The sequence below is a fragment of the Nyctibius grandis genome, chromosome 8 (genome assembly GCF_013368605.1).
Source record: "Nyctibius grandis isolate bNycGra1 chromosome 8, bNycGra1.pri, whole genome shotgun sequence".
Classification (NCBI taxonomy): domain Eukaryota; kingdom Metazoa; phylum Chordata; class Aves; order Nyctibiiformes; family Nyctibiidae; genus Nyctibius; species Nyctibius grandis.
This window is the reverse complement of record NC_090665.1, coordinates 42,928,386-42,955,723: the sequence shown is the minus strand read 5'-3', so window position 1 is coordinate 42,955,723 and position 27,338 is coordinate 42,928,386. Positions and strand designations below refer to the sequence as shown.

Genomic DNA, 27,338 nt, shown 5'->3' with positions numbered 1-27,338 from the left:
CAAGAAGCTGGACAAGTCAGCAAGTCAGGATCTGTCAGTGGTTACGCAAAAGAAAAAAAAAAGTCAAAGAAAACAGCGCTGTTTCTTAATACACCGCACTTTAAAAGTTCGTGCTTGAAAGTACCAAGTCCTCGAAGCAAACGGGACAGTCAGTCTCCAGCCGGGAAGCTGCCGGCTGTTGCGGCTGCGAACTCCGCGGGTGCAGCGAGAACGTGTCCGCGGCCCCCGCGTAAGGAGCGCCGGGACGATCGCCGCTCCGCGCAGCCGTTCCTGAGGCGAGCCGCCCGGGAAGGCGACTCCCTCACGGGCCCGTCGCCCGGGCGGAGCGGCCAAGTCAGGGCGGGAGCGAGTTCCCGCCAGACGGAGAGGGGGGCGCTGAGGGAGCGGGACCCGGCAGCCCGCGGCCATCGCCGGGCGAGGCTTCGGACCACCCGGAGCGAGCGGGCCGGCCCCTCTCCCCCGGGGCACAGGGGTCGCCGCCCGCCCGGGGGTGGGTGGGAGGCCCCGAGAGCCACCTACGGCTTCCCAGACCCCACCGGCCGCCAGGGACCTCCCCGCCGGGGGGCAACGGCCGCTCCCGCCCAACGGCCCCGCCCCGGAGCCGCCCCCTCCCCCCCGCGCCGGCCGCCAACAATAACAACGCCGCTCGCCCCCACCGATAAATCTCCCCGCAGCGCCACCCCATTGGCTGCTCCCGCCGCCTCCTCCTTCCCCATTGGCCACCCGAGCACTCACACCGCCCCGAGTCCCCTCCCCGCCCCCACCCTGCGCCTCAGCCGGTCTCCCGGCTCCGCACCCGCCCGGCCCGCCGCTGCCCCTCACCGTGTAGTAGGAGAGGAGCCCGGCGTTATAGTCCAGCACGAACCAGCGGTACTGCCAGCCCTTCATGACATTGGTCCATTTGCTCAGCGGGCCCTCCATGATAGACGCCATCTTAGGCACCGAACCGGCACCACCACGGCGCGCACCGCCCGTTCGGTGAGGGGAGCCGGGCAGAGACACGGCGGCCGCCAGGCGGGGAGGGGGCGGGGCACGCAGCGAGGGGGCGGGGCCAGAAGCCACATTCGCCCGGGGGCGGGCGGGGAAGGGGCGTGGCTTGCGCGCGCAGCGGGGGCGGGCGTCGGCGCGAGGGGAGGCGGGGCGCGGTGAGGCGGCGGGAAGGCGGGCGGGGGTGTGTGGGGAGGAGGGAGGGCGGGAGAGGGGCCTGGGTGTCCGGAGGGAGCCGGGGGCTTGGGTTTGTGGGTGTTAGCTGAGGGATCCGGTCCCTGAGGCGGCGGGGCTTCCCCTCACGGCTCGGGGGAGGCTGCGCGGTGGCGGCGGGTGTGGGCAGGGCACGACGCCCTGGTGCTGCGGTGGTGTGAGGGCGGGAGGGCGTTGTCCTGTCCCCGAAAATACTTGGCACCACGGCACCTTTCCATTCCTCTCGCTGATGTGCTGGTCCCTTTGCCTCGCTGTTGTTTGCCTGTCCACAGCGCCTGTTGGGCTTTGCCAGTCGAGTCCGAGGGCCCGGGTCTTCTCCTGAAGGGTCTACACGGCCAGAGCGTGTAACAAACATTCACGACTTGAGATAACCTTTTAAGGGTAAGGCTTATGGAAACGGGGCACAGCTTTCCTGTGGGCTGATCCAAGAATGTGGAATGAATTCCCCAGGAGCTATGAACAATTGTAAATCTGTTGTTCAGTGCAAGGCATGTTCTTTGGTGCTGATCTTCTCTGACATAAGTACATAACTTCAGTTGTAGTTTAACATAAAAACTTCGAAGGACCCATAGAGATACTCACATTCTTTCCTAGGGATCGATAATACAGCAGCAGAAATAGTGCTTTTACCATGACGTTTGTGTTTGTCATGCAATCTTTACAGTACTCATGGAAAAATTTTTCCTTTTTTTTAACCAAATATAAACCCAGCTTTTTCTTTTTATGATTTTAATATAAAAATCACTTTATAGTAGGGCTGAGATAGGTCTAGTGTCTTAAAACATTGCAACTTTATACTGTTATCTAATTTTAATAGAAAAATCACCCCAGTTACCCCTTTTGTGAAAAAGAATCACTCAAAGGCAGAGCTGCTGTGTTTGATTTTAGAAAATAAGAAATACTTCCATATTTCTAATTCATCCTCCCATTTCACATGTCACATTGCTTACTAGTTTGTTACCAAGTGGAATTTATGGCATTGACTCTATAATACCCCTTGGAGTCACCTGATGGTGTGTTTTTGTGAGGTGTTACCAGTTTAATCTAGCTAATGCACAATTCAGTCTTGAAACACAGCTTGTTAATTTTGATAACATTCTTTTTCAACCTGCATATGACCTTAGTAGTCTGTTTTCTTCTTTAGTTTCACTGACTAAACAAAGCGCTGCTGCCTAGAGATTATACCCAGGCAAGCAAAACAAAAAACATCAGATGGTGCCAGAACATTACTAGTACTACCATTTAAAGCTGCAGTTGGACTGGAGCTTTATTCTCTCAGATCACTACTTTGACTGTGTTATACCACAAGAGTTGAAACTATGCAAAGAGCTTGTGCAAAAAACCTCTTGGCTTAACTGTGAAAGGGCTGTCTGTAGGCAGAGCATTCTCAATGAGAAATTCTCAACACAAGAGCTTTCTATTTACCTTGTTTTGCCACAGGCTGAATTCGCTGGACTTCGGCATACACTGAATATCTTACTAGTTCTTTGTTCTCTTTGACTTTTTTGAGGGGAAATGTGCCAAAGACTTGTCTCCACTAGAAAAAGCCTGTATTTTAGCTAGCTCAATTTAGCTAAACCTTAAAAGCCCTAGAGTAGATGGAAAAGTTGTGTTAACAGGTGTTAAAAGGGGAATTAATCTCTTTAGGTAATTTGGCAGAGATCAGAGAAACATTGTTTTTCGAAAAAAAACCCACAGAAATTGAAATAAATACATATGAAATTATAGTCTGTTGTCAGCATTCAGGATACAATATCATATAGGTTTATGTACTTTCTTGACATGCCAGGGTGATGTGTCTTCTGTGTAGATCAGATTACTCGGGTATATTTTGAACATGGTTCACGAGGGCATTGTTGAAGGGATTAGGCTTAACTAGTTAGGTCCTTCTGATTGATAAAGATTCTAGGTGCCCATTCAAATTGTTTTGAAAGGTCAGTGCAAACATTTTAGTTCAACAAATTGAAATCAGCCACACCTGTGATATAACCTACCTTTATATACTTTGTGTATTACATCATCAACATCAATGATTTTGAATAAAAAATTACTTGAAATAGAAGTTAGTAAGTTACTTCCTTAATAGAAGACGTTAGTTTGCTATAACATGTCCCGTCTGTATCCAATTTGGAACAGTTACAAAGAGCTGTTATTTTCTGTAATTATAGACAGTTTTATTGTGATGTTCTCCATATTTTACAAAACTTAAATTAGACTAGTGTGTCACCCTCTTTAACATTAAGTAGAGTACTTACTGTCATCTGAGAGAATTATGTACTACAGAGATCAACAGAACTGGGCAGAAAGCAGCAGCTGTTACCTTGTGCTGCCTTTGTTTTATACACTGCTCCATCAGCTGAAAATCTTGTCCAGCATCATTCTCTTGCCACACAGAGGCCTCAATTAAATTTTCTTGCTGTACTGTCCCAGCCACACACAGATTTCCTGACCAGCCACAATGTTTAGCCCATAAAGTGGCCTCTGGAGTACTCAGACTGTCCCAGGAGGAACGTAGTGGGAAACCTCAGATATGCCTGATCCTGACTGTGTTTACCAGGACATCCCAGCTTACACCCTACTTTTAAAAATTTCTTCTATGTTCTTTTCCTTTGTCCAAGCTTGTCGAATAAATTACACCTGGGGTTTTTTTGCCATTACAGTTTAAATCTGTATAGTTTCTGGCCAAGAGGAAGGTACTGCCGATTTAGAGTAAATGCCAGTGAAGGACCAGGGTAGAGGGAATGAGAAGCAGGAGTATACTGAAAGTCAGATTCTTTAAGAGGAAAATGCTTTTCTATTGTAAATTTTCCTGAAGTTATAGCTGAAATAACTTTGAAGAACCTCAGTGATGAAGTTGTGTGGCTTGTGGGTTTCTTAAGGGTGTCTGGGAGTGTGACTGGCAGCAGTGAAAGTCGCTTTAGCTTCTCCCAACAGCTGCAATTGGTTGGGGTTCTGTAGAACATAAGGAAGCCATTTGAGAAGAGAACAAATGACATTTTGTTTCCTTTTCTTTTCCCACTTCAGAAATGGGCTGGCAGCTTCATTTTGTATTCCTTGTCCTATCAGGTCACTGTGTCAACTACTGATAACATAATAATCATAATTAAGAAAGTATGTTTTAGCCTGATGGTGGATGATTCTTTTTCTACTTGTTGGTAGCAAGTAATGTCTTTTATTTGTACCTTCAGGAAAAAAAATTCCTTCATTTGATTTTTTTTATGGGTAACAAATGCATGAATAAACTACAGTCAAGTAGAAGATGAAGCTTTCTGTGTAATCTTCAGTCTCCTGCTACAGTCTTTTAAAGGTATTTTCTAGTCCCTCTATGCATATACCCACTACATTAAGAATAGGAGTAATGTCAGAGCCTAAACACTTTTTATTTTATTTCTTCAGAATTATGTTTGGTTTAAGGAGTTATGGAGAGGAAGATAGATGGGAGAGAATCACCTTTACCCTACAAGCAGTCATTCTTAAAAGAGGATAATGAAATCAAGTATGCCAATAAGTGCCATTGTAAGTAGATTTTCTGAATAGATTTATTATACTGTCACTGTTTTTAATATAAATGTTTGTGAAAAACAATCAGCAATACGGTGAAATGAAGACAGTAGTTGGTTCTCTGTCTTTCTGAGGCAAACGAATTATTCTCTCTTGAGTTTTTCTTACTGTATGATCCAGCAAATAAAAGCCATTAGCAATAAATTTTCCCAATCCTGTCCACTTTAATCTAGTTTTTCTCTGATCTTAATGAATTGTCATAAATTCCTCTAGATCAGGGATGAGGAACCTTGTTGAGGGCTAAGCAGACCTTTCTGAGTCTTCTAAATGACTGTGTATTAGCACATACCACAGGTGGAAATCAAATTACCACAGGTTGTATGGAATTAAAGTCCTCAGTCCCTGTTCTGTTTCTGCTTATAGCTTATGGCTGTGTTGGGACTAGCTTTCACAAGATAAGGGACTTTTCTTTCTGAACATTATTGTCCAGATTCTCATTCTTTCATGGCATGTTTAGAGCTGCATTGGAGAGTATTATCATATTGGAGCCATTTCCTCAAAACACGTGGAATGTGTTCAGACAAAATGTGGTACCATTTAAGAAAGGGCTGAAGAATCTCTCTTGCATTTAAAATAGAGAGAGATGATTCTGAAACTAAGATTTATTTTATCTGTAGTTATTTAGTCCTCTCTAGTAGTGCTGTATGTCCATGGGATGATGCAGCGAAGACGCAGCTGACTCACCTAACTGGCACGGATACTTTACAGGGCTAGGAAAAGTTTGTCACATGTTGCAGTGTGTGTTAAAAACAGAGTGTGATGGTATTCAGTTAAGCAATTCAAGTGACTCACTGACCAAATCTTGGTACAAGGTCTACAGAGAAACACATTTTAAGGATATTATAAATTTGAGTAGCTTTGCAACAGTAACTTAAATTTTGGTATGATCTCATAAAAGAGTAAATTCAGGTTACAGTTTTACAGGACACTTTGACATAATGACATTATCTGGGAGTTGCAAGAGATGTAAACTGATGTTTTAGGACTCAACATTTCTTCAAGAAGTACATTTCTGAACTTGCTGAGGGGCTTTGCCATTTAGAAATGGGGGTATATCTTCTGTACTCCCTTTACATAGAGGAGGGCAGAGAATTCCTCCCGCATGTCCTGGTCACACTTGAGATTTTTCAGTGTTCAGAGATGAAGGCATTAACAGTAATACAAATTTAATAGGGAAAGCACCTTCTAATGAAATCTGTAACTTAAATATACTATAAATCTAGTCCAAAAGGATTAAGAGATTTGCCTAGCTTTTATACTGAAGAAACAGCTATGTGAGCTATTTTCCATCTGCACATAGACTGAGCTCTAGTAATCTGAAAATCAATCTAGCAACTAGAAAAATGCTGGAATTAATTTTGCAGGGTGAATGATTCACTGTAATCTTAGTATTATTTTATTTTAAAACTTACAACATCATAATTTAGTCTTGAGAACAATAGGCCTGATGTCTTTGCTGAGTACAAGAGTGTAGAGTTCACAGCGTGCTGAATCACATTTTATACTCCTAATGCGTTACTCAGATGGGTAACGTCTCATCATTTGATTCGAGCATCTTATCGTCCTGTGGGCAGAATTTATTTAAAATTTAATGCAGAAGTCCGTGCTATTTTCTCAACCACAAATGAGTGATTTCTGCTTTAGTCTCCACAGAGACTTTGAAAAGATATAGAGGAATGCTGCTCAACTGGAATGTTTACTTCACCGCAGCCGCGGTATGCAGCCCACTGGTACAAAAAAGCAAATAAGCATCATCTCTTTTCCCAAAGCTTTCCCACTATCACCTCTTTTCATAGTGTTTGGCCTATTAATATGTTTCAAATAAGGTTACTTGTTCTTTGTAGTTGATTTGTTTTGCAAGAATGCAATAGGTACATTGTCTTCTCCCCAAATTTAGACTATTTACAGTAGAGTTTGATGTGTAGCAAGTTTAGCAAGGGAAAAGGTATGAACTGATTTAATATTTTAAAGGGTATAGTCCCTCATCATAAGGATTATATGCTATGTTTATTTTCAGTAAGGAGTGTGTATTTTTTTCTTTATATACTACATTTATTTGTTATTAATACATACAGCAATATCAAAGCTTCTCTTTTTTTTTTGTCCAGGTAAATAGCAGAAATAATATATTAGACTTAAGCATAAATCTGACTATGGTAATTTTTAGGGTACTAGGTGGGAAATCTAAGGAGATGAAAGGGAGAATAAAAGTAAAGTCAAGGAGACCTAGAGCTGAGCAATCAATCATAAAACACAAGTATATAGAATGAGCACTATCCCATGAATGCTTCTATTACTTATTTTATTTCCTTAGCTAGAAGTATTAAAGGAGTATCTTAGTTAAAACTAAGTTTCAGTTTTGTCAATTTAGAATCAGTTTCTGGCTCCTTCTGCATTTCATTCTGGGATTTAAGGCCAAATCATTTTTCTTTAGATCTACAGTCACTCCCAGTGATTTGTACGTAGGAGGAGCCTTATATACAGTAAAATCCCTCGTCTAATACTGACCTGATTTTGGGGTGCCAAAAAGATCTTCCTTTAGGGTTACTGTTTCTTCTATAAGGATGGGAGACAAAGGTAGCAAGGTTTATCCTACTAAAAATTGGAGAAGGCATTTTCTTCTTACCTGAGAATTAAAATAATCCTTTTTGGTGCCCGCTTAAAGGATTTGCTTCCTCATTGTTCTGATGAAAGTGAAAATGCAGAAATTATTTTTTCATCTTACTCAATTCTCTCTCTCTCTCTCTTTTCCATGAGAAATGGAGAAAGAGGTAGAAAATTGATTTAGTAGAAGAAAAATAAGCAGCCACCAGAACTGGCAGAATAAACTCAAATTGCTCCCCCAAAATCATGATCTGCTCTTGCACCTCAATTTAGAGAGCAGATGGGTGTTTTGCTACTTCGACAGCTCTCAAGAGCTGTCAGGAGACTGTTCTGGCTATGTGTGATCTAGCAGACTCATGTGCAGAATGCAGCCACATCTGATTTCCAGATGAAGTGAGACTTCAGTTCACAGCAGCACCTCCTGCAGCTTCATCAGCTTGGTATCAGCAGGAAGAAACTGGGTTCAAAGGTCAGGGGAAAGCCCTAGCCCACCCTGACTAGCTTTCCAACCTTAGTAGTATGAAGACAAAAGCTTGGGACATATTATAGGACACATTGATCAGATGTCTAGACTAAAACAGCCACTCACACCAATTAAACAACTCCAGTATATTATTGGAGGTTTGGGATGTATGCCAGGGCAGTCTCATTACATGTTTATCTACTCCTACCATCTTCCATAGCTACTAGCTATTGCCACTGCTGGATACAGGACACTGGGCTGTTTGAACCTTTGTTCTGAGCCACTACCTCTGTTCTTATGTTCTTATTTTCACAGAGTTAGCTAAGGGACTCTATAGGTATCCTTTCAAGGAGGGTTTGGGGTTGGTTTTTTTTTTCCCAGTAAAAGAGTGGAATCTCTGTGGGGACCTTTAATGATATTGTAGCCTAACTTTACATTTTAGTAGTCGAACCTTATTTTGCCCATTCTCTAACATGAGCAGTTTCACTGACTTTCACTAAAGCTGAAGTTGCTCAGAACTGCTGAAATACACCCAGATGTCATAGACTGAAACAAAGGGAATCCTACTCAGCTTGTAGGCAGCAGCACATACAGGGTGGCTCTGTTACTCAGTTTGTAAGCCAAGAACTTGATGAAAATCCAAGCCTTATTGCATCTGTTTGCTTCCAAGTTTCAAAAGTTCAGTCTGTTCTATTCATACTTCCCAGTGCCCTGATAAACTATTTAATTTGAACAGTAACTGCAATGTAACTTCTAAGCAAATGCTACAATAACATTAATATTAAAATCTGTAAATGCTACTGGAATTAACCAAATTCTCTGGACAATTCTCAAAATGGAGAGTTACATCGCTTGCTTTCCATTGCCCAAGAGAATTAATTTTTGAAAATAAACTTGTGAGGAATATACTAACTAGCAAGGCTAACTATAAAAATAGTCTGCAGTATACAGTGAGACTTTGATTTCCATAGCATAAGCTGAAGTTGGTAATGTTTAGGACATCATAGTTTCTTACAGTTGTGTATTTACCTGGGGTATACACAATAAATTGTTTTAATTTACTGGTCAAGTTTGCAATGTAGTTTGTAGATTAGCAGCATTAAGTCTTTGGAAATAAGATATCAACAAATGAAAGCATGAGTTTAGTCGGGTGGTTCCAGTTCAGGCCGAACAGGCCAAAAGTTGTTCGTACTTGTGTGTGCCATTGGTGCTGATGTGGTTGCATGTACATAATCAAGAGCAAAATTTATCCCATTGAGTTAAAGATTAAAGCATGTAAATACCCAAAGTTAAGCTCTGCTATTCATATTGCATAAGAAAAGAGGAGGATCTGAGCTTTTCATTAGTATTACACTCTCCAGTTTATGCTGACTAGTTCTAATTATGCTGTTTCTAGTATGCCAACTAGAGAAAAGAGGCAGCTCTTCTGAATATAGCAAAATCAGTAGCAATTGAACTGTTGTCTTATCAGTCTTTCAGATTTTTGGTTTACATATCTGACAATTTTAGAAAAAAAAATCCTACCCATAGTTTTCCCTGATCTATTTTTTTATGTAAACAGTCATTTACATATTGATAACATTAACCCATTCTGTCTGTAAAACGTTATGTCTCTTTGGCTTTGCACTTTTGGATAGGAAATTAATCTGTTATATATCAGGGGTGATGTCTCATACATTTAATCACTACAGAGTCACTGCATTAAATTTACTCATTGCACTGAATTTTTAAAACACAAGGAGGACAATGTTCTTTGTCCTGTAGGTAGTGGACCAGTCTTATACCCTGAGTACTTGCCTTGCTGTAGAGTTAACTCAACTTACAATTTCTTTGTGGTTTTTACCTTGAATCCTGTATACCCACAATCCCTTAATTGTAGCATTGTAGTACTTTAGAGATTTGTGAGGATAATCAGTGCAGTGTCAGCTGATGCAGTGACTGTGTGAAGCATACTCTGCAGTGTAACTATCTTAGTAGTGCTTGGCTGACTCAAGTGATGGCTGTCATTTCTGTTCCCAGTAGCAACATGGGCATATTCTGTACTGTGAATGCTCAGACAGTGTAATTACTTCTTGGAAATGTTCGATTTTTTTCATGCACAGAGAAACTCTGCAGTATGCAATCTGCCATTCTCTGGGTTTTTTGAATGTACTCTATCAGGATTCCTAATGTGAAGAAATTCAGACAACTAGGTACAGAGTTTGGGGAGAGGGACATAGATGTGTGTATCTCCTCAGGAAAAAAAATCTAGATGGAAAAAACTGGCATATCTGGGACATATGGTAGCTTTAAATCAGGTTTACTTTACAGTGAAGGCATTGCCTGAGGCATAATGATGCCAGCAGGAACAATGCCTCCACTTAGGCAAGCCATTGACCAAGTGTTTGGCAGAGGGTCCTGTGGAAAGGCTAGGAAGCATTACAAGCTGGGGAGAGCTGTCTGGTAGCCGTTCCTATATCAGATTGTTTAAATGGGAAATCAGTAGACTTCATATTCCAGGCATTTTAAATTATTTATTTGTGCTTAAGCCCTGCCAACCAAAGCATAAGGTAAAAGGGAATTTTGGTCTCTGAACCTTCAGGGTTCACATTTTCAAGCTTTTCTTGGCAACTTTGAAGGCCAGAAAGGTCCTATATTTTGCTGCTTTCTTGTTGGCTTTTTAAAATTAAAGCCTAAATAACCCATGCAGGCTCTTAACTCCAGAGGCTGGAGCTTTATTAAAAAAGCAAACAAAAAATTGGAAAAGATATGATAAAATCTTGGTAGCTGGTAAAACTGAATTTGTTTTCTAGAGCATGCCATATTTGAAAATAAGAAGTAGAAAGGCAGAAAATGAGAAAAGAGCGTCTTCCAAGCAGATAGGCCCTGTTTATCTAAAGTGGGACAAGGAAAACTTTTATCTGACTTAACTTTTACTTTTGGATGGCATTTGAATTGGCCTTGTGTGTTTGGCAGCTCATCTGTTGAGCCATCTGTTTCAAATTATGCATGCTCAGAGGGCACATTGCATCCAGGGATACAGTTCCCCCAAACACAAGAAATGTGAATTGGATTTGCAGTTTAGCGATCTGTAAACATGGATGTGCAATCATACAGCTAAATAAACTCTTGTTTATTTTGGAGAAATTGAAGCATTCATACAGCTGGAGAAACCTGAGGAAGGTTGTAAGTGGCCTCTGGAAGGCTGTAAGTGGTTGTATGGCCTTAGGCCATATTCACTGTCCTGTGTCCCTTGTACAGTGCAAAATAAGAGAAAACCACCCAAGGTCCCCAGCTGGGAAATTTCTCTTGTAGACTGAAAAAGTTCTTAATGGACTAAGAGCTAATATAGTCACCAGTTTTACAGTCCATTTAAACAGCGTCTTAAAGGGCTTGTAGGGGAGAGAAACTGCAATTTGGCTCCCTCTGTTAATGAATCATCTTCAGTCTCATCACAGTGCTAGAGATGAACTGGGTAGTGAATCAGAAAGCTATGACCAGCTCTCTGAGAGCCTTTGTTATGCAAGTACAGCTTGGCCAGGAAAGAGGATTTGATCCATAAACTTTAATGGTGCATTACGTAAATTCTATATTATTTATGGCATACTAGTAGCACTTATCTTTTCCATATGTTATCTGCTTTGAACATACTTATTTTTTGGATGAATATACTGCTTGTTCCACCCCTCCCTATTCCTTCCTTTCCCCAGAACGCTGACTCAATTCCTTTTACTCTTTCAGTCAGCTTGCAGTTTTAGCCATTTCCTTGTCCGGTTTTCAGTGGAACACATTACTTCCCTCTCATCAGCATTGTGCAGCTCTGTTGCGGCTGTTGAATAACATGCTGGCTGGAGATGGAAGAGATTTATTTACATGCAGTAGATAACTGACATCAGACCATCTTCTCTTCATGGAGTACACTGAAACTATGGACTTGGGTAGCAGTTGTGTATGAGAGAAGGAAATTTGGCTCACATAATGCAGTAATGGAAGTAATGGTAAATCTAGAACCAGCCAGGAGACCTGAGGGATAAATGTAATTTTGTCATGAAGTCGCTTCCTAGATTATTACATTTCCTTTTTATAGGTTTTCACATTACCAAAACCCCAAACTGTTTGCATTACCAGCAAAGTTTGAGTCCTCTGGTGATGAAGATCAGACTTAAGTAATATAGTTTATAATAAATCGTGAACAGAGCATTGACCAAATGTAGATCTATTATATTGTTTGGGCAGATGTTATTCAATGTGCACGAAGAGTCTAATTATGACACTAGGTTGAGTGAGGTGCTTGGAAATATTTCTTCCTGCTAGAAGTAGCACACATAGTTAATTTAATCAAATAATTGTATATGTCATTTGCACATCTAAAATTATAGGAATTTTACTTTTTGTAATATATTTAATCTGCTCATCTGATCAAAAATAGGTCTTTATATTACATTGCTTACTCAAGTATTAAATTGTATTACTTTTTAAATTAGCAATCCCAGAAGAGCTACAGGAATTGATGTACATTATTTCAGCAATGTTACAAAATTCAGGTATCTGAAAGGAAAAAAAGTCTAATTAAAATTTTGCCTTTTTGAATCTTGTTAGTAGAATAAATGCTTTTCTCACATGAACAGTTTGGTAAGTTGTTATAGAGCTACAAGGGCAGGGGACAGAACTGCAGATATGTAAAAAAGTCAGCTGTCTGATAACAATAAAGGGGGGAGAGAGAGATTCTCTGCTGGTTTTAGAATCTGCCAAGGATGTACTATGTTTTGGGCAAGAGAACTCTTTTAGACTAATGCCATCTGGCTGGCTTTCGTCTGTGCCAGTTGTTATATAGGCCAAGCCCCGTCCTGCCTCTACCACATTTCTTGAAGTAGGAATTACATTAAAAATGCGGTAATTTCCAGTTACCTGACTGGAAACATACCTGTCAAGTGATTTAGAAACCCAAGGAAGTGATCCAAGCTTCTGTGCTTCTATCAGAGACTTTGATCAAAAGTTTCCTCATCCATGTCCTGAAGCAATTTTTGGATACTTTTCCCCTTTCAAGCCTCACTGGCAGCAAAAAAGCCTGGCTGTAAGATCTGCTCCAATTTGCTGTCCAGTGCACATGATGAATACAGTTTAAAAAAGCAAAAAAGCCTCCACCACCACCCCCAGGTCTTCTATGTCATTCTTTTAATTAGTAACTACTCTTTCTGAGATGCCATGCATATCAGCTTTGTTTCCTGTGCTTTATTTTTGCAAAAGACAGAGATCTGTCACACCAAGGTTTTTCAAAGCCTGTCTGTGTGACAATATTGGTAACTCACTTAATCTTTTAAATTATTCTGTAAACCCAAGTCTCAATCCTATATTGAGGATAACTGTAGATTTTCAAGTTGTGATTGTAGAAACTCCATATACTGGAAGAAGGGATTTTAAATTATCAGAATTGGATATTATGTTGACTTTCATTTGAATACAGTAAACTTTGTGGTATCATCCATGTCACAAACTTGTGTTCTTTAGAGTTAGCAGACACCTTGCATACCTGAGAATCCCAGTTACAAAATAAGGATACTGAAAAGCAAGAATAAACAGCAGATACCTGTATTTATAAATACAACAATATAGGTTTTGTTGACCTTGATCTCTACAAGGTACCTGCATGGTTTCTATTTTGGGCCAACAGTTGTGCTGTCTAGCTAATGGATTTGTCCTGTAGTCCCATGTAGGAGACCCAGAGCTAATTTTTAGCCTTGGATTTATTCCCTACTTAGGAGAACTGGAGTTAAATTAAGTAACTCATCTATATATTAATTTTCCAGTTAACTAAATAGCTCTACTGGTGATTTTGACATATTTTTTTTCTCATGCTCATCTGTATATATGTAATTTACCATCATCTAATGCTATCACAAGGAAAGGAGACAGAAATTCATTAAATCATTTTTTACAAATATTTCTCTAAGGAAAACCACTGGGGTAAACTTGATTTAAACAGGAACAAATTATATCTTTTCAGTAAACAGGAAGAGACTGACTATCAAGAAAGTTTCAGTTTTGCATGTAATTTGAACGCCTTTTGAATCGTGGAGATTCTTTTAGGAAGAATACATCCTCTGTTTCTGCAAAACTCATCTAGCTATCTGATCTTACCTAGCTTATATGGCTTCTTCCTCTGTTTTATACCGAGAACCTTGATACTTTCCTCTTTTGGGCCTCAGTGTTCTTTGTGTCATTTTCATACATCATATCTATTTGTCTTGTGAGCACCTTGGGGGGTTTGTCCTTCTAAAGAAGGACAAATTTGTTTGTCATGTTTACACAAATTAAACTGATATGGGAATCTGAAAAATCTGGCTGGTTTGATACTTGTGCATCATCATCAGTAATTTTGGTAATCTGATATAGATATTTATGTATAAATATACCGATACATTCTTCAAATGCTTCTCAGCTTTTGTGCATTTAATTTAAATTAATATTACCAATAACAGTGGGAGTTACTTCAGCTTGTCTGTCAGATTCTGGGGTGCATTTTTAAGGCCAGAATATATTTAAATGTAATTTTATTTATAAACTGAGGAAGTTTGATTGAAAAGCTGTTGTGAAACTACTGAAATCCATGATGTAGTTTGCACAGTCACAGTGATTGTTACACTGGAAGTATTTTCCATGGCTGCCTTAATTGCTACTAAAACTCAGTTAAAGAAACTTTTTTTATGAATGGTTACCAGACTTTTGTAGCTACATCTGTTGAACACAACAAGTGAAGCTGATGAAATATCTTTAATTACAGGTGATAGATAGGAAAGAAACATAAGGTAAGCAAGTCCTTGTCAGCTGATGGAGTTCAGATTCAGCTAATGCTCTTTTGCATCTGATCAGTCTCGTGCACACCTTAAACAGTTCCATCAAGGCTGAATCACCACTGCATTACTTCTGCAACTTAATCTTTAAAAAAACCCCAAACAAACAAACAAAACCCCAAAAACCCAAACAAAACCAGAAAATAAATCAGTCATTAAGCAAATAATTTGATCATTTTTAAGGATATTTCATGTTTCAATTACATTGTATGTGCAACCAAATGAGAACATATATTAAACTGTGAACTATTCGCTGCACCCATACTTCACAGCAATGAGATAATATTCAGTCTTTGATGTGTAGCAGTGATATTTATTTTACATGTTTAAAACATTTTTCATAAAGGAAAATATTTTAGGTGCTGTCTCATCAGTCAAGTTACATTACTGTTATTGATAGTACCAAACTGATTTAGAAGAATGAAAAAATTTAATTACACATCAATAATTCAGGAGTCTAGAAAACAAAGAGAGGTTTTAAAGCAACATTCCTCAGTCTTACATGTCGACACCAGTGGGATTATATGTTTTGCATTTAAAGGAACATTTTGCCTGCCGGTGTTGTGCAATAGTTGGCCAAGTAACAGAACGGATTCCTCTCCCTGCTACAGAGCTGTAAATCAAAAATAATCCTGCATGGTGGTTTCTCATTTATGGACATACATAAATGGTTCTGAGAAGGGGGGGTGCAGCAGAAAGAGTATCTGTAGAGATTCCTACAGAATCACACCACATTCCTTCTGTCTGCAGAAAGAACACTGCAATATGGAATCTGATAGCCTTCACAAAGTGCAGCCTGCACTTATAGCACATGACTGATACAGATGTAGGCAAGTAATGCTTTGCTCTCGCTTCTCACTATATTTGTCAATAATTTGTGATCTTCTCCATAGCAACAAAGGCATCAAAACACATATTTTAGTTAGCACAATTTTAAATGTGGCTTGGCTGTGGTTAACTAACATGGTCGAGTCATCTCTGTCGTTGTCTACGCTGAGGGCAAAATCATTAACATCTTTTCAAATACAATTGATTTTCCACTATTGTTAAGACTTTTGACTTATCCCCTCGCTGTCCCTTTGGCAGCCACAGTACCATAACCCAGCGGAGATCTCTGTTCTGCCACCAGTGGTCTTGTCACTGTATTTCACATACATGAGAGAGGTTATTGCTGAAACCAAGCAGAATATTATTTAAATTTAGGAAAGTTTTTAACTACTAGTGTAAAATTAGACACAACTATTGTGTTGTCCTGAATAAGGATGAATTTAAATGTGTGTTTTAAGTGTTTTGCTGTGTTAGTGCCTGAATTGTTGCTCAGTTTAAAGACTGGGTTGCAGGTAGTAGGTTACTGTGATTTGGGAAAGTTAGTTTTTTTTGTTTTATGACCAACATTATTGCATCAGTGTTATTTTATTTTCATAATTTCCAAACCATTTTGACATTGTTAAGATTGTAATTAAGACTAGATAAAAATGTGAGAGAATTTAGAAGAAGGTAAGAATATATAAGGAGAAAAAAAGAATTAGGAGGACAAAAGAGGGAAGTCCCAAGAAGAAACACTTGCTAGTATCAAGATTTACAGTAATGCCATAAAAAATGGCATCATGCCGTAAATAGTCATGAGTTTGTCTTAAAGACAAACCATTTAATGAGAAGAAAAAAATTCAAACGGTCATAACATGCTCTTTTACCTAATTACTTCATGTATCTTATAATTCTGAAATGAATTAATAATCTTTGTGAAGTGCAGAGTGAATTAGTTCCAGGTTAGGGGAATGCTGGGAATTCAGTGTGTAGATTTTTTAAAATTAAATCCTATGTGAAAAATGTCACTCTGCTGTGTGTCATCCATCTAGTTTATAAAGAGGTCAATTTGACCTCTTGTATATACCTACATCAGCCTGTCAGTAACCCTACATGTAGAAAACCTGCAGCTGCATAAAAAGTAAGAGCACATAAAGCATATCCTGGGGTGTATTTCTGGGTAAAGGCACGCCTGCAGTTGTGACTTCCTAAAACAACTTGTGTCACTAGTCCTGGAAAGTACTCTGAGATTTCTGATGAAGGGTACCTTCAGTCCAAAAGGTCATCAAAGTTTTGTATGATGATCTTCCTCATTTCTCAGGAGGGATCTCTCAATATCTAAGTGGGGGGAAATGCGGTTTTGTCTCAGGAGCACGGCTGTTGCTTGGCTTTCTGAAGCCTGTGCAACACAAGACAGTCACTGTTTACCTCTGAGCTGGTTCCCTTGCATTTCATTCTTTGATCATAGAATAGTAATTCTTTTTTTTGCCACGATTTTGTGTGTTCATGTGTATGGTTCCTTTTGTTCTGTAAAACTCAAAATGGTTTAATCCTGCTGACATTTAGGTCCTTGATTCTGTATCTGTAGCACTGGAGCTACTGATCTGCTTTGCACTGACATTCCAGAAAGCTGGGTACGTCGTTTAATGTTCAGGTATGCAGGAGGCAGGAGTGAGTCATGCCTCTAGTCAGCCTCCTGAGTGTTCATGGGCTGTAAGAACACTTTTCCTAGAACGAGCAGAACAAGTCATACTAAATGCCTACGTGTTGTTTTGGAAAAAAAAATAATGGGCTTCCTGCATGCTGATCCATAATGTAAACAAAGCCATAATAAAGGAAGGGATGGAACTTAAGATGTTATTTCCAGTGGATATGATTAAAATGTTATTAGCTTTACTAACAAAGATATTTTGTAATCATAAGGGATTTATAAAACACAGAGATCATTAGTGACTGATGCTGACTTGTGCAAGGCCTATGTTGTCTTGCTGCAGCACAGCTTTCAAATTCAAGTCAACTGTATTAGAACAAGTCACTTCATACACTTACACAGTATCTTACTTGTTTGACCAGCATAGACTTAACCTTGGGCATTGTGCTTTTGAAGAAACAATAAAGCACACTGAGATCTGTACCCATTTGCCAAAATGTCAGTACTTAGAATCATAGAAAATCCTATTATATTTACAAATAATAGCATACTGATCCTGTTCTCTGTGTCCTTTTGGTATCCAAAGTGTCCTGTACTAGAGGATCTTATGACAAATAGATCAACATATAGCAGTCATTACAGAGTAGATTACAGATAAACACATCTCCTGCAGGATAATTGATGTTGAATGTCAGAAGATAAAAAAGGAAACTTAAGTTTTTGCCCCATTCATGGACCTTTTGACTTTCTTATTCTCTTAACAAGCTTTCCCAAAAACCCAGCACACAATCCCACCACCCCTTCAACATCTCCACAATTCTCAGTACAGGAGATACTGCAAAAAGACAAGATTCATGGGGCCAGCAAAGGGAGAGACAGAAAAACAGGGTTTCCACTGAGGAGCAAATAAGGGGAGAGAGACCTTTAGTAACTCCCCCAGTTCCAGATGTCAGCAGCTTTACCACCCTAGCCAAGCACTAGCGAGCTGCTCTTGGCTAAGCCAAGAAAGTAGTTGGAGGGCATTGTTTTGCAAACCTGACAAAGGTTACAGGTAAATTTTCGTAGCCCTAATTTGTGTCTTGACAGAAAATAAGTATGAAGTCCAGTTTTATGACCGTGTGTCAGGAGATGACATTTCGATTCCAGCTTAGAAGCAGATAGCTATTTCCTTCTGGGAGCTGTCATTCCAGATTCATACAAATCTGCAGTACAACAGTTCATTGTCAGCAGGCTGACAAGTGCTGTTGTAATTATTACACAGATGTCTGAGGCCATGAGCTGGGTGTTTTAATTCAGGTGGTTGGAGGAATCCAGGACAATGTTTGTCTGTGGGAGGCACAGAACGCTCAACAGCAAAGATCTACCTGACCACACCAATCCAGCATTGATTGAACTCATTTTAATTTGCAGAGGCCACAGTGATTACCTTGAGCAATTCTTGCACTCTGACTGTGGACAGGGTGGTCATGCATGATGACCATGTGTTTTGAAAGTCCGTCCACCTCTCAGAGGAGCCAAGCGTGCTATGTGCATGGCCAGGGCGTGAAGGTACATAAACACGTACCTGGCACTGCCTGCTAGTTCCTAAGCAGCAAGTACAGCTCATAGTCTGCTGCTGCTGCTTAGGAATGCTCAACAGCAGTATGAAAAAGGCTCTCTGGAGCAGCAGACTGCTGTGCACTTCACAGTTTGAGGGAGGAGAATGGTGTTTTTTGCTGTGTTTATTTTCTAACCCAGAGGCTTCAGGAAGGTCAGGCCCTCAGGGACAGTCATTCGGCCAGAGCAGACGTACCTCCTGGACAGCACCTTCTGCTCAGAGGGGACATGGGACATTTTATCATGCTCTGGGTGAGGCTGCCCTGCATGAAGGGCTCTGTTGGGAGAGCCGAGAACCCGTACAAGTCCCTGGTGTTCCTTGGCTCAACACCCTTATTTCAGTGGCCTCACTTCAGCTGTGGGTCTAGTGCTGGACCAGATGGGAAACACTTGATGCAATACCCAGCAGAGAGAAAGGGAACAGCAGCAAGAACACATCTGCCGAGTCAGATAGCCTGCCCATGAAGTCCTGCTCTCAACAGCTCTCAACATCAAGCCTGTAACTCCAGAGCCAGGTCCCACTACCCTGTTTTGCATTTTCCTTCTATTTGCAATGAGAAGTCATCAGCCTGGGCGTAACCTCTCTCCTGAGAGGCCACCAGCCTGCTGCCAAGCTGTAGCTGTTCTCGCCTGGGGAGACTGAGAGGAGAAAACAACTGTCAGGGCAAAGAGCATCCGTGTGAGATCATGGCAGCTAATAGAAACCTAGGTCCTCCAAACCTCTGCTGAGGGGCCCCCTCCCAAATACTAACGGGCTCAAATACTGCTGTCCTGAGGAGACACAGCTGTAGTTTTACAACCTTCTAGTTTAATTGCCAGGTATTCATTATTGTGGGATAGTAATCCAATTTTAATCAAAGATGAAAAAAAAATCAACCTAGAAATATAATAGCCTGTGCTATTTTCTAGGGACTTTACTTAGGAGGAAATGAGTGTGAGGTGGAGTAGAGGTGTGACAGTGAGTATGTGAATGGTGTGGATATTTTTGTATCTATTCTGTTTGCTTTTTCTGTTCTTCCCTCCATATCTTCTTGCTGAAACAATGAGAAACAGGTCGGTAAAGCAGAGCTTCTATAAAACCTTTATGAGAGGACAGGTGAGAAGGAGGGATCCCACATGTTTCATGCCAGATGATGAGAAATAGCAGCTCAGAATGACTGCCAGCTGAGGAATGACAGGATGCAGAGGTGGGGCGTGAGCATTAGCACAAGTATGAAACTGAGCTGAAGAGGACAAAAAAAATGCAGAGTGGTGGAGAACTAAGAGCAGAGAAAGAAAACAAAGCCCATTGTGAAACTTTTCCAATAATCAAGTGTGACTCCAGGTAATTTCCCCTTGGAAATGGTCCGAATGTGTATTTCAGGTTTAAATTTGTGCCTAATCCGTCTTGGTGTAAAGTAAAAAAATACGAATGTTTTCCCTCCACCCTGGGTGACTGATGTGTGATGTGGCAGTGCAAAGAGCTCAGAACAGTGGCTGAAATAGCCAGTGCATGGGAGTGAGCAGTGCAGGAGGAGCAGTTCGTGCTCTCCTCTTCCCTGGCTCTGTTGTGGCAGAGGGAGATTTGCCTGGGTGAAGCTGGGGCCCTAAACAGGAGAAAGAGCCAGAAAGTAAGTGGTGACACGAATATCGCTTCCAGCCAGTGCGTACACGATTGTTTCTCACGGCTTAGGGGAATGTGGCGCAGTTGGCTTCCCCCTCCAGCTTGCTCCTCTTTCTCTCGCCGCCTGCGTTGTCTCACTGTTTCTCCTGTCATAAGGGGCTTGTCTTGTCCCCTTGCTGCTTTCCCCTCGCGGGTGACCCACTGTTCCCCGTACCGTTCCACCGAGCACACACCGTCTGACAAGGAGATGGACGTGTACAACCAGCAGTTGCCTGGGCAGGCGCATAATTTCCTGGGAGCGGAGAGGTCTGGGGGAGAGAGGCAGGAGGTCAAGCCCAGGGCTGTCCCCCGCTGCTGCTGAGCCAGGAGAGGACACGTCAGGTCAGCGCATCCTGTGGGCTCACGCGCTGCTTCCTCCTGGCCCCGTGCCCAACGCTGTTGCAACCGAGCCCGGACCTGCTGCACCTCCTGTGTCGGGACTTCCCCAACCTGTGTCGTGACTAAACTAGGGGACTGTAACCGTTCAAAACGCCTGAAGCATCTACAGCAGAAGCAGAGAACATAAGGGAAAGGCTCGGAACTGGGAGTGGGGATGTTGGCCACTACATCACGCCAGTAACTCCGGCTCCGGGTTTTTGTTGCAGCTGCCTCGAGTGGGCTCCGGCTCCAGCGACCGTGCTCCAGCGCCCGGTTTTGCTTGCGGCTGCCGTGTGCTGGCGGAGGAGGCTGGGGCTCCGGCTCCGGCCGCCGGGCGGGCGGGGATCCGGTGCCGGGTTTTGGCCGGGGCCGGCTGGGGAAGTTGCTGAAGTTGGGCCGTGAGTGCCGGGGCCGCGGCGCGTCCTTCCTGCGGCCCGGCCGGTGCATGATGGAAGCAGCATGGCCGCCCACCTCTCCCTGACACAGGTACCTCCCGCCGGCCTCCGCGCGGGGAGCGGGCTCCCCACCCCTGCCCGCCGCTCGCCTCCCTCTGCCGGCGGGCTCCGAGGCCTGGCGCCTCCCGGGGGTGGTGCGGGGTGTTCGGGACGGGAGCGGGGCCTGGGGCTGACCCGCTGCCGCGGTGCTGAGGCGGGTGGCGGGGCCGCCTCGACGCCGCTGGGGAGGGGCTCGGTGCTCCCCGGAGGGCCCCTCGGCGGCGCGGCTTTGTGTGCCCGCCGCCGCCCCTCAGCCCTGCCCCGCCGCGCTAGCGGCCGCCGGCGCTGTCAGGTGGCGGCTGAGGCGCGGCGGGCGGCAGCGGTGTGTCCGTGTGAGGGACGGACGGAGGGAGGGGGCGGCCGGGTTCCCCCCTCAGCCCCGAGCCGCGACCCGGGGGCGCCGCGGGCGTGAAACGAGATCCCTCCCGGCTGCAGGTGCCTCTGCCCGGGGCTGAGGGGGGAGCCCGGCCTGCCGGGGCGCGGTGGGGGCACGGCCGCAGGCGTCCCCCCCTGGCCGGGGAGCGGCCCTACGACAGCCCGCAGAGGTCTGGGCTGCGGCGGCTGTAATCCCGGTTGGTCTTTTGTCTTGTGTAAAGACCCAGGGCGCCTGGTTTAAACAACAACAAAACCCGCCCCGTAGATTTTGAAGGCAGGTGGTGAGTGTTGGCCGAGGGTCTGAAACGCGATCGCTCCGGCTCAGGTAACTGTGCCCCCGTGCCTGGCGGGCGGCCGCCGGCCCAGCGCCCCGCTCGGCTCCCGGAGCTCCGCGGCTGACGGCGCGGGGAGAGGCAGGAGCGAGTGAGTCCCCGGAGGGATCAGTTAATGGGCAGGGTGCGAGGAGGTTAGCTTGGAAGGGGGAGCGGAGTTTCTTGTTTTAACAGAAACTTCACTCTGAAGATAGTGCTCGGAAGGCCTTTTGCCTTGTTTTTCGGTGGGCCCCGTGGTATGGGGACACCATTTTTGCATACCGCCTGTACAGGTGCCTAATAGTGGAGAGCTTTCCAAGTGGTGATCTTGAAGAATCTTGGCACCGTTTGGTGCTCAGGTGATCTTACTTTGCCTAAATCTTTGTTGCTTGCATTTTTTTTTCCTGATGGTAGTAGAATTGCCTCATACTGTTGGGATTACCTCTTATCCCCTAGAGATTTGATAGCTAATAAACTGTACTTTTTGGTACTCTTTTTGTTTAATCTAGCAGTGGCATGAGAAATTTGCATTCCTACCTGACATAAGCCTGAGACAGGCCTGTCAGTGCATGTGCTCCTGCTTGGGATGCTTCAATCCAATAAATTGATTGTCACGTTTGCAGAAAGTAAAGCTGGTAAATAAGCATGAATCACTTAAGCACATACAAGTAAACTTAAAAGCTGGCAGCAAGACTGCTCAATTTGGAGTTGACTTTTGGGAAAATCATCAAGTATTTAAAGGGAAGGAGGATAGTTCAGTGAAAAGATGAACTTCAAATATGTGGAGAAAATAAATGTGTTTTTAAAGGTCTAAAGATATATAGTTATGAAGTAGTACCTTCTGTGAAAGCTTGCTTTAATATTAAACACTGTTAGGTTAGCCTTTTTTTGTGTCTCTTTTTCAACAGTCTTTAAGCAAAGGAAAAAAGTTTAAAACATCTCCGTACTGAAGAGGAAAAAAAGTTTTCATAGACCAGTAGCCTTAATTCTGCTGGTCTAAAGGCATGGGCTATTCTGGGTCCTTGTTTGGGGAGAGGAGTGTCTGCTCTGGTGTGTTCTACAGCAAGACATTATTGCTTACAGGCTGTGTAATCCCTTCATTGTATAATTTATTTACTCTTTTGGTCATGTGGAAGGGGGACTAAATACAAATCTGATAATGTTGACAGAAGCAGAAAAATCACCAGTATCCTTAAAACCATTGTGACTACAGCTTACATCAGTGGTTAAATTGAGGAAGCTATTTCTGTTGCTGTCGACCATTTGTGTGGGGGTTTCTTTTTGTTTGTTTTTTCTGCTTGCATTGTATAAGAATCATCTTAGAAAGTCAAGCAAGCCTAAAGAGAATTCCTTCAATGTAGGTTCTAACTTCTGGAATTTCAGGGTTATGAAAAGTCATAACAAATTGTTAAGTGTTGTAAATCTGTTTAGATGAGCATGAGGAAGTGAAAATGACAGTACGGGGTGGGGGTTGCAGTTACTGGCTGCAGTTACTTTTTATTGCTGATGTTTGTAATTGATGTATGCAGATTGGTACTTTCTGCTCTAGACCACATGCAGAGAACAACAGGCATATTCACCTGAAATCAGGCTCACAATTGTGTCAGATTTTCTTTTCCCCTTCCCTGTTAGGTTTGGCTGTGATTTAACACAGCTAGGAAGTTGGGTATTTCCAAATGAGACTAGGGTATTTTCAGATGGCTTTGCAGCTGCAGTGTCTGAGAGAGCTGGGCATCCTTCATTTGAATATCAAAGCTCTGTTTAAGTAATTTGAAACTTTTTGGTACTAATTGTAATCTGTTGGCTGATCAGTAAAAATGTTTTAGGACTGTGTAGCTGCAGTGAAATTTATTGCACCAAGTATACTTGAAAGTGTGTTGCAAAATGAAGGTGATTATCTCTCCCTTCTTCCCCCAATTTAGTATTAAACTGAAGTATCTTTTATCTCCTCATTTTGAACCCATTCTACAACATCTTGTTGTCACTTGCATTTGCCCACTAAGTGTTACGGTCTGGGCGTAACTCTGAATTTAACAGGGAACTTCTAAGGAAACTTCTATGAAGTAAATGTTTTGTTGTGGTTGCCTTTAGTTTGGAAACAGGCTAATGACCTCAGTGAGAAGGACCTGTTAAATTGTCATATGTGGTTGGAAAACTCTAATTAAGCTATAGCCAATATAAGGAGTTGTATTTTTGACCTTCCAAGGATGGTTGCTTATCTGGCCTGTTTAATTTAGGGAGAGGGGAACAGAAAACTGAAGATGCACGTTGGGAGTGGGGAAGATACGTTTGTTGAAAGCTGGTGTCATACAGACATTTGAAAACTTCGTGTTGCTCTTGAAAATTGAATTTGCGGTTTATTCTGAAAAACAGTGTATGTGTGATCGAGGGGGAAGCTCACAGTTCTGGGAAGGACTGTAAAGAAAAATTCGGGGACAATAGGGACATAACGTTTTGTGTTTGTCTTCTTGAAATGCTTCATGTGAAAAGTGTGGTAGTCATCTTAAAGTAGTTACGAGCTGCTTTGGCAAACAAGACAAAGCCATGTAATATCAATTTGTATCCTAACTAGCTGCAAGTCTCGGTTTAAACTTCACTATTATGTAACGGAGTCCAGGATGCTGTGCTTTGTTGTTGAAGGGAAGCATCAAATATTACAACTGAGGCTAAGCTAGGTAGATATGCCAGGATTAGTCTCTTGTTACTGGAATATGTAGGATGTAAATACTTAGTATGAATGGCACTCTTATAGTGATATATATGTTATATATAATGTAGAGCCAAAGCTTTTGAGGTCTGTGGCAAACTTCTGATTTTTTTTTTTTTTTTAAAGGGTCAACAAAATGGTAAAATTAAGATCTTAGTTTGTTCATTTTACTGGAGCGAGAGATCTGTTGTTCCTCTTTCTGTCCTCCATGGAAGGTGAGGAAATCTGAGTATTCGTGTGTGTGTGTTTAAACTTGCGTATAGAAGAGGCTGACTGCTCCTAAAGCAGATAAACTTAACTTTTCTTGATTGATATTGCATCAACCGTGTTGGAGAGTAGCTGCATCTAAAAAGGCAGTGGAGCTACTCTCATGTTATGCAGGCTTTGTGCAGTACCGATTAGAAGATAGTGGAGGTTTCCTGTCGCGATTTGAAAATTAAATTGAACCATTCTTAATTATGCCGTGACAGACGTCTATGCAGAGAGAAGATGGCAGAGTTTTTGTGCATGCTTCAGCTGTTCAATGGGAATGAAAGTGCTGGATTTTGAAGTGCTTGGTAATATATGTGTATAAATTATAGGAAATATTTTTTGTCTTTACTGTTGTTATTGCGGTAGATGTGCTTGGTTGTATAATGGAAAGTGGTAGAAAGGTTTGCCATGAACCACTTCAGATAAGGCAGTAAAGCAATAGGGGAAAAAGGCAAGTTGATTATTGTTTGGAAAGGGCGTTGTAAGAAAACCAGCTTGCCTTAAACTTACCTGCTTTTTGGCTGGCTGACTATGGGAAGAACATTTACAAACAGATTGTGTCATTTGGCCTGGAAACTCTTAAAATGGATCTTAGAGCTTTGCATCATGATAGAGTACAGTATTTTGGATTTTAATCAAGATAGAGTAGCTTGTTTCTCCCCTTCTGTCTCATTTGGGCTGCAGGGGAAAGTTACTTTTGTTTTTCTCAATGGACAGCTTTTGTTTGTTTGTTTGTTTTTAAACCTTTTCATGTGAAGGAAGGTTGTGGATGGATGGGGTGAACAGACTGGTAGCAGTATCTTATTACACCTAAATGTGAGTGTGCCAGAGGGATGAAAACATGGGGATATAAAGGGCTGCTTGACAGAAGATGGAAAAGACGGGTGTCCTTGAAGGTGTGTTTTATTTCCTAGGCTAGTATTCTAAAGTTCATAGGTTTGTGACAAAGGTGGTAATTACTAGAACAGACATTACTCTTATGAAGTGATAAACTTTTAAATGGGATCTTAATAATGTATTTCTATTTTTGTGTGCTGTGGAATCTGACCTTTCTCCCTCCCTCGTTTCTGCATTGAAAATAAGTTGAATTTACTCTCTGCAATTGGTTGTTACAAATCCCATAAAAAGAATTTTTCCAGGTAAATTCTACAGCAGCTCTTTGAAAGATGTTGAGCAGTATTTTTCTTCTTATCCCAGAAGAATGTCCTAGACTATATTTGTATCTGTTGTTTTATTGTGGAGTATACTTGAAAGGAAAAACAAGTCTGTAACTAGTAAAATAGCCTGGGAAACTTTTTTACTACTATTATTCTGTTTGGTGTCACAGGAAATTCCAGTTACTGCCATGATACTGATGTTAAAATGAATATTGGAAACACTAATGAAATAAATAAGAATTATTGGCTTGTACTCCAAGTACTGAATGAAAAGATTGTTTTGCACTTAGTGTTTTCATTGCAGGACTTCAGCACGATGTTTCCTGTCCAGGAGTGACAATGATCGGTTTGGCTGTAATAACAAAACATTTGGCTGAACAAAGGGTGATATTGGGCAAGAGGGATGATGATGCATGAGAATTGATACTTCTAGCGTATGCGCTGGCCAGCTCTGTTCTAGTTTTCTGCTCATGGCTTTAATTTGATTCTGTGCCTATACTTTTACATTATAATGAAGTAGTATTTAGTAAGTAAAACACTTGAATGTTTAGGAGAACTACCCCTCTAGGTTCTATTCTGCAATAAGGTCACCTCGGAGCCTCCTCTTCTCCAGGCTAAACAACCCCAGCTCCCTCAGCCGTTCCTCGTAGGTCAGACCCTCCAGACCCTTCACCAGCTTGGTCGCCCTCCTCTGGACTCACTCCAACACCTCATCATCTTTCTTGAAGTGCGGGGCCCAGAACTGAACACAGTACTCAAGATGCGGCGTCACCAGTGCTGAGTACAGAGGGACGATCACTTCCCTAGACTGGCTGGCTACACTATTCCTAATAGAGGCCAGGATGCCATTGGCCTTCTTGGCCACCTGGGCACACTGCTGGCTCATGTTTAGCCGGCTGTCGATCAGCACCCCCAGGTCTCTTTCCGCCGGGCCGCTTTCTAACCACTCTTCCCCCAGCCTGGAGTGCTGCGTGGGGTTGTTGTGGCCGAAGTGTAAGACCCGGCACTTGTTCTTGTTGAACCTCATGCCGTTGGTCTCAGCCCATCTATCTAACCTGTCCAAATCCCTCTGAAGGGCCTTCCTACCCGTTTAAGAAAAGACTGGACATGGCACTTAGTGCCATGGTCTAGTTGACAGGGTGGTGTAGGGGCAGCGGTTGGACTCGATGATCCCTGAGGTCTCTTCCAACCTGGTTGATTCTGTGATTCTGTGATTCAAAGTGTAGCTGAGTTGGTAAGTGCAGCATTTGAGGTTTAGTTAAGAAAACATAGTAGGCTGTGGAGCATGCTGGAAAGTGATTGAGTGTTGT

At 42.4% G+C, this 27,338-nt stretch overlaps 2 protein-coding genes and 1 long non-coding RNA gene across 6 annotated transcripts in view; 2 read left to right on the top strand and 1 right to left on the bottom strand.

Annotated features, from left to right (window-relative positions):
* The window catches only part of OSBPL9 (oxysterol binding protein like 9), a 64,920-nt gene extending 63,909 nt beyond the window's left edge, over positions 1–1,011 (bottom strand). For both annotated transcript variants that reach the window (XM_068406950.1, XM_068406951.1), the window contains exon 1: positions 823–1,011. In XM_068406950.1, coding sequence (XP_068263051.1) covers positions 823–933 — 111 coding nt within the window. In that variant the 5' untranslated portion in view covers positions 934–1,011. The remainder of the gene's footprint in view (positions 1–822) is intronic.
* Positions 788–4,876, top strand: LOC137666745 (uncharacterized). The gene is made up of 4 exons (XR_011048687.1): positions 788–978; positions 1,473–1,581; positions 4,389–4,507; positions 4,597–4,876. It is a non-coding gene; the product is annotated as an uncharacterized lncRNA (long non-coding RNA).
* Positions 4,877–21,103: 16,227 nt separating this feature from the next.
* The window catches only part of EPS15 (epidermal growth factor receptor pathway substrate 15), a 52,243-nt gene continuing 46,008 nt past the window's right edge, over positions 21,104–27,338 (top strand). For all 3 annotated transcript variants that reach the window (XM_068406357.1, XM_068406360.1, XM_068406359.1), the window contains exon 1: positions 21,104–21,218. In XM_068406357.1, coding sequence (XP_068262458.1) covers positions 21,192–21,218 — 27 coding nt within the window. In that variant the 5' untranslated portion in view covers positions 21,104–21,191. The remainder of the gene's footprint in view (positions 21,219–27,338) is intronic.